Source organism: Ctenopharyngodon idella, chromosome 24, assembly GCF_019924925.1.
Source record: "Ctenopharyngodon idella isolate HZGC_01 chromosome 24, HZGC01, whole genome shotgun sequence".
In the NCBI taxonomy this organism is placed as follows: domain Eukaryota; kingdom Metazoa; phylum Chordata; class Actinopteri; order Cypriniformes; family Xenocyprididae; genus Ctenopharyngodon; species Ctenopharyngodon idella.
This window is the reverse complement of record NC_067243.1, coordinates 20,102,756-20,112,825: the sequence shown is the minus strand read 5'-3', so window position 1 is coordinate 20,112,825 and position 10,070 is coordinate 20,102,756. Positions and strand designations below refer to the sequence as shown.

The 10,070-nt window shown below is 36.8% G+C and overlaps 1 protein-coding gene across 2 annotated transcripts; it reads right to left on the bottom strand.

Moving 5' to 3' along the window:
• Positions 1-200: 200 nt before the first annotated feature.
• On the bottom strand, positions 201-7,133 carry lactb (lactamase, beta). Of its 2 annotated transcripts, none has more exons than XM_051883314.1 (6): positions 6,628-7,133; positions 4,662-4,728; positions 4,371-4,561; positions 2,752-3,052; positions 2,181-2,346; positions 201-931 (listed from the first exon to the last, which is right to left on the bottom strand). In XM_051883314.1, the coding sequence occupies exons 1-6, from the start codon at positions 6,988-6,990 to the stop codon at positions 394-396; spliced, it is 1,626 nt and encodes a 541-aa protein (XP_051739274.1). In that variant the 5' UTR covers positions 6,991-7,133; the 3' UTR covers positions 201-393. The 2 variants fall into 2 exon arrangements, with proteins under 2 accessions (XP_051739274.1, XP_051739275.1); XM_051883315.1 differs by having other exon boundaries at positions 6,634-7,133.
• Positions 7,134-10,070: the final 2,937 nt, after the last annotated feature.

Below are 10,070 nucleotides of genomic sequence, written 5' to 3'. Positions count from 1 at the left end.
GTGGTGACTACTAGCATGACCTATTACTAGCAATATCTATCTATCTATCTATCTATCTATCTATCTATCTATCGTTTTAGGCGGCAAGGCACTGCTTGACATCCCAAACACCCATTAATAAATGTGATAAATCACCAGATTGTGAGCACTGCATGCTGAATGTAGAAAGAAAATGAAAAGATCAGATAGGGACGCCGTCATAAAGGTTTCTATAATACTTTTTTATTCATTCAGCATATAAGACAGTTCACATATGTATAAAAGCTATCAAAATGAGCACTTGGCACAAGTGTTTTAAAACTGAAGCATGGACACACCTCAGCATTGTAAACAAAGAAGCATCCTGATGTTCACCACAAATATCTCAAAAGGACTACAAAAGGAACAGTGCCGTCAAGCAGACGCGATTTCTTCGTCCCTGGCCTTGTCAAATATTTGTGCAATCTTGAGCGCAGTGGTATTGAGCCCCACTGACTGCATGTTGGTGATGATGGTCACCACCACCCCCTGTGGAGGAAGCAGCTTCTGATTGGTGGGCTGCTCGCTCTCTCTGGGAAACACTAGCAGGACGCTACTCGCCCCCACAGCGCCCCCTGTGTGCGAGACGTAATGTCTGCGGTTTCGGCACTTCCCGTATTTCTGCTGTTTCTCCACGACCACCCAGCCCTGGGCGTACAGTCCGTCTTTGTCCCATGATGCCTCTGTTTTGTCCACCGGTGCCCATATGGCTTTGGCTGTGTGGGGTTTGAGGAAGCCAGGAAGCAGCCCGTCTGTGTTCTTCAGTTCGGCCATCTGATAGCTGTAGAGCAGAGCGTCACCAAAGACCAGAAGGTCGCTCACAGTGGACAGAAATCCACCTCCAGCCCATTTGTACGAATTGTCCACATAGGGGCAGTTCACAACACGGCCCTTTTTGTTTAAGTGGTAGAATCTGCAGAAAACAGGGAAGATGTTATACAGGTTAGTGATAAATAAGAGTGTTTAAGATGAAGAGGAAAAATCCTTTAGAAATCTAGTTTAAAATCCATTGGGCAAATCAAAATGTTGGTTTTAATATGATTTTGAAAAACTTTTATACCATTTTCAAAACAACTTTCAAATAATAACTCTAAAAACGTCATGTGGTGTAACCATCAATTAAAAAATAATTACATATTTTCTTTACACCTTCAATATGTCAGTGTACACATCTTAATTACCCTATTATTTTCCCAAAAAGTTTTAAAATATATTTTTTTAGGGTAAAACATTTTTATTTACAATTATAATGGATTATTAATTCATAAATATCGATACTTTTTTGGGAAGTCGCACCACATGACATTTTACAGCCTGAATAAATTTTGTCTTGTCGTAAAAAGGTCAAATTATCTGATATTTAAAGAGAATTGCTAACCTTGACACAGTCATTTGGGTCTTCTCTATGAAATCATTTCCTGTTTTACTTCTTTTTTTTCTCTTCATGTTTCTTGCTCCACATTTTAGTATTATTTATATACTATTATAGTATTTTTTAATATTTTGAATAATATTTGTTTTTTAGATTTATTTTTTGCCATTTTTGCCTTTATTATGATAGGACAGTATGTAGACAGGAAGTGAATTGGATAAGACAGAGAGGGGGACGGGATCGGGAAAGGTCCACGAGCCAGGACTCGAACTCGGGTCGCCCGAAGCGCAAAGGCGCTATGTGTTGGCGCGCTGCCCACGAGGCTATCAGCGCCAACATATTTAGAATAATATTTTAATAAAGTTTTTCATCTGATATTTTTCTTTTATTTTATTTGAGATTGATTTCAATTACCAAAAACTATTTTTAATAGTTTTAGTTAACAGTAACGTCACTGTTCCACACTTGGTTGTATCACATGGTCATGATGTGGCGAACAAAATATTAATATTCTATAAAATATTTTTTCTTTTTAACATTTATTTATCTGTAGATTTGTATCACCCTAACATTTTTTATTTTTCTCGACCCAGCAAATGTTTAAGTATAGGTGTGTTCACGCCATGTCGGAATTACCGTAATTACGAGATTCTGACTTCACGTCCTCGTTGAACTCGTAATTACAACTTGTAAACTCAGAATTTTCTGAGAGCTTGTACCACCTGACAGCTGCAGATTAATTTGCGTGGTGTGAATGCAGCATGTGTTTGAATTGTAATGCCTCTTTTACCTCGAGCGGTTGTATATGATTGGGTCGTTTTCGTCTGGTAAGGTGTTAAGCATGCCCAGCTCACGAAACATCTTCATCATGTGGTCGAGGAAGCGCTGACCTGCTGCTCTCTCTACCACGGCACTCAGCAGGGTGAAAGCATGTGTGGAATACAGGAATGTAGAACCTACAGGGGTCATATATGATAGAACAAGGTCAATACTGTCTGCAGTTCTTGTAATTTGACAAGTGCACCAATAATGTGATTATTTACAACAATCAGAGTAAGCACTTAATTGCAGTAAGATGTTTACATGACACAAGCAAACCTCTTCACTCCCCTTTACATGTAATTTTCGTTATTCTGATTATTCGCTAATAATTATGGTTATTTTTATCGCCATTATTCACATACCCAAACGCACAGCATAAGTGATCAACTCACATACAGTCGGTGTGTTACTGGCCATAGTTTAAATAGATTTCAAGGCAAGATGCTCTAAAAATAAACCCAGCATCATCTAAAATCAGGCATTTCAGGAGACATCCAACACATAACCAGCGCTTTGTTCTGTGTGGAACGAAAGTATACCGGGTTTAAATATCAGAGGATCGTCTTTGAACAAGTCCAAAGCCTGGATGACATTCTCAAAGTTGTCTTTGAGGTAGTACTCCTCCTGCTCAAACTCTTTCTTTTTCTTTTTGCTTTTAGCGCTGCTGTCCTCCGCTTTCGGCTTCTCTTTGTTTTCAGCTAAGCCCTTCTCTTCTTTCTTCTCCGGGGGCTTCAGAAGCCGCTTCGCTTTCTCCTTGTCCTCTCTCACTTTTTTGGCATCTTTTTCATAGTGACGGATGCCACTCAAGTGAGACAGGAGCATCCGAGGTGTTATTGTGACCTGGTTTAAGGACAAAGGGAAGAATGCTAAGCCAAACCAAATTCATTATTAATAAATTATTATATACTGTATATCAGGCAATGTTGGTCCTGTAGTGCCGCAAGCTCCAATCCTAATCAAACACACCTGAACAAGCTAATCAATGTCTTCAGGATTACTAAGACTGTCTGAAATCGCACCCTATACCCTTAAATAGGGCGCTATTTGAGGGGACATCCATTTGTAGAGGTGTCCGAAACCATAGTGGATGTTATCGAGTTCACTCATTCAATCCCACAATGCACCGTAATAATGAGTAGGGCTGGGTAAAAAATATTGATTTCTCGATTTTAATCGATTCTTCTTAAATTCCAAGAATCGATTAGTCTGTTTTCAGTTGATCCCATCCAATAAATCGCAATAATCTTTGTGCTTTGTTACTTTTGATATTGGGCAAAGTCTCAGATTTCAAATGACGTCCATCTTATTATGAGATTCAAAAAATAAATACCGTTTTGGCGCTGTTTAATGTGTCGTGACAGATCGCTGTAGCGCCTCAGTTAAAGAGAAGCGGCAGCACGGAGCGCATGTGAACATCCTCTCCTCCTCTTTAATACCAGTGAGTGTTAAATAAACATGAGTATCATCTGAAGGTATGCTAAAATATACAGTACAACTTACCGAAATCCGTATCATGTCACATGAAATCGCTCAATCAGTGTTTCAACCGCGGAAAGATGTCAATAAGCTTGTAAACAATGTCATTTAACTTCACGTTTCCCTCAGAAAAACCATATTCAGTGACCATAAACTAGTCAGATAGAAAAATGAACTCTAGAGAGCAGCATTCTGATAAATATAGCTATGCACAGTTACATATTCGTTATAATTTTTTTCAAACGCTATAAAAGGCGACAACTTTTAAAGTTTAAAAATGAAATAAGTTATAAAAAACGGTATAAGTTATGTAAACGATATAACACCTTCTGGGTTCTCGATTTTAACGATTTGAGGAACCATAAACGACGCAAAACATGCGAATTTTGAGTTTTTGATAGGATTCGTGTATAGAAAAATCACTCCCTGCCCTCCAGACTCATTCGCGCTGCTGCAATGGCGTCATGTGTGTTGCCACGTCTGACCAGAAGATGGCGCCCGAACACAGCCTAAGTGTACAAGGCAGGTGAGCTTTTTATCAGGATTGGAGATAAACTCTGTAGGACAGCGGCACTCCAGGGCCGACTTTGCCCATCCCGAGCATACATTTTCATAAGTAAAATGAGTAATAATTTGCATTAATAAATTTAATGAAAAGCCTCTTTTTAAACAGAGTACTCACATTCTCTCCTTCGAATTGCTTCTGTGGGAACTCGGGGACGTATTTTTGGACAGGGGCATCTAGATCAATTTTGCCCTCCTCCCAGAGTCTGGCGACGGCCGCTGCGGTCAGAGGTTTACTGATGCTGGCGATTCTCATCACCGTGTCGGCACCACAAGGCACTCTGTTCTCCAGATCTGCATAGCCAACGCCTCAGAGAGAACAACATACACAGCCAGGGTTCACTTTCAGAACCACTAAAACAGTTCTAAAAGTTTTCATTTTAAGCATGTGCAGAGGAAGACTTCCTACCTTCACACCAAACGTGGCTGCCATCCACTGAGACTCCAATAACCATCCCAGGAGCTCCAACTTCATCCTGAAAAATTATTTGACTTATCTGTAGGCCATTCTGCACTATAAACTTTAACATTTTGAAATTAATATTACTAATATTAATAAATATATATTATATTGTATATATATATGAACACTGATGGACACTTTACTATCCCATGAGGCCACGGGAGAGGATTTGTTTATGGCAGTGAAGCGAAGCAACTGACGCTGGGAGGTCACATGATAAGGGCAACATGGCGAATGTAGTACATCCAGATTACATTCATGCGCACATCTATACTACATAGAACATACTTTTTTAGTGGTCACAAAGTAATTACCCATTCAAAATAAGTACCTACTCAAGAGAGTATGCAATTTCGGACGCAGCCACAAAGTAGGGTGGTACTTCATTAATTCACTAGTTTTTGATGAATGGAGGCAGTTATGAAGCTTGTAGTCGATTGTGAGAAATGGGTGGTGTTTATGCAGGCTAAATGATTGTAGACGTCTGACCTCATATGTCTTTCACCAGAAGATGGCGTTATGACAGATTTGATTAAAAATAATGAGATAAAAAATAAAAAATGAATCATTCGCAGTAAGATCAACAATATTTATTTAGAAAATAGATTAGACTTCAAATGAATATTTTTAACACAATAACATTATACATGGGTCAGTGACGCAATGGGTCATTTTTTTGTCCAAAGGCCTTAATAATAACAATTAAAAAAAAAAAAAACAGAAAAAGTATAACTAGATCTTTTGTATTGAATCCAAAAGGTTTTAATTATATTTTGCTACATATAAAGGTATTTTAAAGATTCTGAAGTGTCAAAAGGTCATTCGGTTTAACCGTCCAAAGGCCAATACAGCCATTTCAGTTGTAACATCATATATCAACATAGTGCAAAATGGTATTAAAATTATGTGTAGAAGTAGTTGCTTTGTTATGAGAAAGAATGTCCGGAAAAATGAATTTCATTGATGTCATTCGGAGTAACCAATATAAAGGGACCATTTTGGATCAAGTCATGTGGTCAATATCATGTGACAGGATGTGACATCATTCAGACACCTGCAAAGGACCACATGGTCGTGAAGCAAAGTAACTAACTCTCTTAACTATTTGAAAAATTCATGTTTTCACTTGCTCATACGCATGTCCCAAAACATCAGATCATTCGGTACAACCGCTATAAAACGTGGAAAATGTTGTAATATTTAAAAAAATTGTTCTAAATATAAAATATTTGATTGTCCTTTTGCTAGCTAGCTAGATATCAGCCTGTTAACATTGTTTGAAAATATCGTCATTCGGTATAACCAAAAGTGTCATTCGGTAAAACCGAAATTTTGGTTAAACCGAATGACTTTTTTGGTTACAAATTTTGTCTACATTGTAAAAAAATGACAAAAGCAGTGTTAATTGATTATAAAAACCACATAATCTCATTGTTAACACTTAATAAAACTTCAAAATTAATTAAATCTCCATTGTGTTTTTTTAAACTTTTAAAAACCTTATTCGTCAATGACCCATATATCTACAGTAATAAATAGAAAATATACGTAATCATATTTGTTAATAAAATATTATTTAATAACATATTTAAACATACCAATCAATAAAATATATAATTTATAAATATAACTGAATAAACTGATTAAGATTGAGAAATACAATTATTATAAAAAAAAGTTTTAATATTTACAATATAGTATAAATATCAAACTATTCGTGTGTTTTTATATAATATAAAATATAAATATTACATTATCAATATTACAGATTTTGAAATTAAATAATAAACTTTAAAGTTTGTCAAATATATACCAAAGTACAGCAAAACTTGTTGACAATGGAATGTTATCCGGCTAGTTCATCAAACTAGAAAACTAAATTATTGTTGTAAAGGAAGTTTCGTCCTGATACCTGTACCTTTATCCGCCGCAGCAGGTCTCTGCTGGCTTCTATAGCAGCTGTGTACTTTGAGCCCGTCTGAGCTCTGTCTGTCTTCTGTACGCTACATTCACAGTGTTCAGAGGCAGAATCACGATATTTCAAGCCCAGAGCCAGAACAAACCCCGTCCCGATGCCGAACATCCATAAGGCCGTGTGTCGGTTGCTGTAGGACGAGATGACAGGTCTTCTGCGTGTTGAAATCAATCTCTTCATCAGCTGATCTCTGAACTTCACTCTGGATGTCAACAAAGACACAAAGGGCTCGGATTTCTGAACACTATATTTACATTTTGGGCATATGAGACCCCGTGATAAACACAGTAACCGAGACATGACTGTTTTACGAATAATAATAATATATGGGAAAAGTGATAAAATAGTTTATAGAAAGAGAAAAGCAAAGAGTTCCCGTTTGAACTCTACTGAAGCGTCGACAGACAGCTGACCATGACCAACCGCACTATTTTACAGAATAAAAGTCCATTACTTTCTAAATCTTATAGATTTTTTAAACGTTGTTATATTTAAAATTAACATATTTAAATTTACATGCAAAAATAATTTAATATTTATTTTTTAAAGTATGTAATTAAATGTAAAACCAATTTAATTTATGTACAGCACATTGACAAACTTAAAGACAAATACTTAAACATTTTAATTTTTATTTTAGTTAAATATAAAATTTCACAGGTCTGCCTGCCTGCATGTGAATTTCTGGTTTTTTTTTTCTTTCTTTTCTTTTTTGCCCCGATCGGATAGTGAAGGAAATTGGAGCAAACATTCAAATTAATCTAAAATTTATGCTACAATTTTCTACATAAAAATAAGCTATTATACTCCGCTTTTTACATTTTACAAACATTTACAGTTTGAGAACAAAAAAGTATTCAACATCCATGAGACGTAAAAAGTCTTTTAATTTGAAAACTGTAGAGGCTTTGAAAACTAACGGCTGATTGGCTCATATATCAGCTGTAGCTATGACGTTAGCCAATCAGATGTGCGAATTCTGTTCCGACAGCAGGCCCAGCCTTAAAGCTGCTGTCAATAACAACAACGAAGTCCTAATGGACTGTTTATTTGAGAGCAGCTGCTGCTTGAACAGTTTCAGGACAAATTAATATAAATATGCCACATAACACAGTTTAGTGAACTCTATTTCATTGTTTTGGGTTTATTAACAAGACCAGTCACTTAACAAATCGCTTTGTATTAAAAAACGACCGACGGAACCCACATGCTCGTGTTTTCTGCACCAATGAATTCTGAATTATTCATTAATTTTGTATGACTTACCTCTGACCTTTCACGATATCTGTTTTAAGGACCAGCTCACCTTGCCAGGAGCTCCGGAACGCATGACCGTGTTCACAACAGAATACAGTATACGGAAAAGTCACAATATTTTAATTCATTTTCCTATATATACACTCAGTGGATTCTTCGAGTATTCAATTTGCCAATATATGCTGAAATAGTCGAGCACGACCCTGCATTTGTCCAGCTCTCTAGCTAGGTTTATTTACAGTTTGAAATAGCTGCAGTCAAAACACTGATAAGCTCTAAAACATCACCTTGACATTATCATGAAACACTACTGCAAACAGCACGTTGCATCAGTTTTAACTGTACAGTCTGTTTTGTAATCATGCGGTTTTAACACAGAACCCATTCTGTTGGTTCACGTCCTGAATTGTAACATGCCACACCTTCCAACTGCCAAGATGACACAATTCAAAACTTCCAGTGGGATATTTATGCGACAGAAGCTGCAAATATTACATTTAGCACAGGAAGCAGCAGATAGTCTGATTGGCCTTGGCTCAGGAGGTACTTTTCCCTTTAAAGGGGACCTACAATGCCCCGTCTCACAAAATGTAATATAAGTCTCTGGTGTCCCCAGAATGTGTCTGTGACGTTTCAGCTCAAAATACCCCACAGATAATTTATTATATCTTGTCAAATTTGCCCCTATTTGGGAGTGAGCAAAAACACGCCGTATTTGTGTCCCTTTAAATGCAAATGAGCTGCTGCTCCCGGCCCGCTTTCCAGAAGAGGGCGGAGCTTTAACAGCTCGCGCTTCGGTTGCTCAACAACAACAAAACTGGAGAATCTCATGCAGCCAAAATGACGATTGTCAGTAACGGTGTTCAGCCTTACATTGTTCAAACTGGAGTCGGACACTGATGGAAAGACTAGGGAATAGTTTACAACTTTTAGAATGCATCTTGGATGTTTCTGAATGGTTAGTGGATAAATTTATGTAGTTGCTGTGGAGTTGATTCAACTCATCGACTAGCTTGTGTCGTCATGTTAATCTTTTGTGCAAATCCAGCGCTGAACTGACCCTCGTTTGTGAAGCAGCCCAGCGTAAAATGACGGCATGGTAACGACACTCTACTACAACAACTTTTTATCTTCTCTAAAGCAGCCCAACATGGCCTCGCCCCCTTTGTTGTGTGTTCCCAAGGGCAGGGTTTATGTAAATTTTAGGGTTAGTGATGTCACAGACCCAGGAAGAAGCTCATTGTAGTTCCTACCAGCCATTTGTTGTGGTCCTTAAAAAGCAATTTCTTTAAAAAAAAAAAAAAAAAATCTCCCTTTGTATTGAACTTTGAGCGTCCTAACTTTGCAGATGTTGTTTATGCTCAAACACACTAACTAAAGTTAAAAAAGTGGAATCAAAGAGTCTGTTAAAGCGTTTTAAGCAATGAATCAAGCCAACGAGCTACAAAGTGAATCATAACATCACAAACTTTTATTTGAACAAAAAAAGTTTGAAAATCTGATTTAAAAAAAAAAAAAAAATACCAAAAAAAAAAAAAATACAAAAAGGTACAAAACTGTAATTAACGGCTTTAGTGAGGAAAACAACTACAATCCCATAAAGCATTGCGAATTAATCGAATTAAAAACGCTGTTTTTTGTTTTGTTTTGTTTTTTAATACCCATTTAAAAATGTTGGTATGTATAATAGCAATATATTAAGTTTATTGCAAAATATACATACATATTCAAACATTTAAGTTTTTTTTTTTATTTAAGTATTTTGGGAGCGTAGGGAGACTGACTCGATTGCTTGTTTCAACTCTCTGATTGGTGGAATCTTCTGTACAGCATCATGGGTAATGTAGTTTTCCCCCAGGAATTCTGCTGTTGAACAATTATTTTAAAAATAAGTTGATGCCTTCATCAGAAGCAAATATCATCGATTAACAACCTCCTAACTCACAGTAAGATAAAAAAAAATTTCCCTATGGAGAAAAAAAATAATGTTTACTTCCAGAACCCTCTCTTTTGGCAAAATGAGTGGGAGAAGAAAATAAGGCTCTGTAGTAAACATATCAAGGCTAACAGAGAACACAATTCAGAGCAGAAGTGCAGCTCTTAACACCTCAAAAACAGACCCC

Coding starts and splice junctions, on each gene's coding strand:
- lactb (XM_051883314.1), bottom strand. CDS start 6,990: ATGTCTCGGTTACTGTGTTTATCACGGGGTCTCATATGCCCAAAATGT. Junction 3,053..4,370: donor AGCAATTCGAAGGAGAGAAT/GTGAGTACTCTG, acceptor TCCTTAAACCAG/GTCACAATAACACCTCGGAT. Junction 932..2,180: donor ATCATATACAACCGCTCGAG/GTAAAAGAGGCA, acceptor TGTTTTCTGCAG/ATTCTACCACTTAAACAAAA.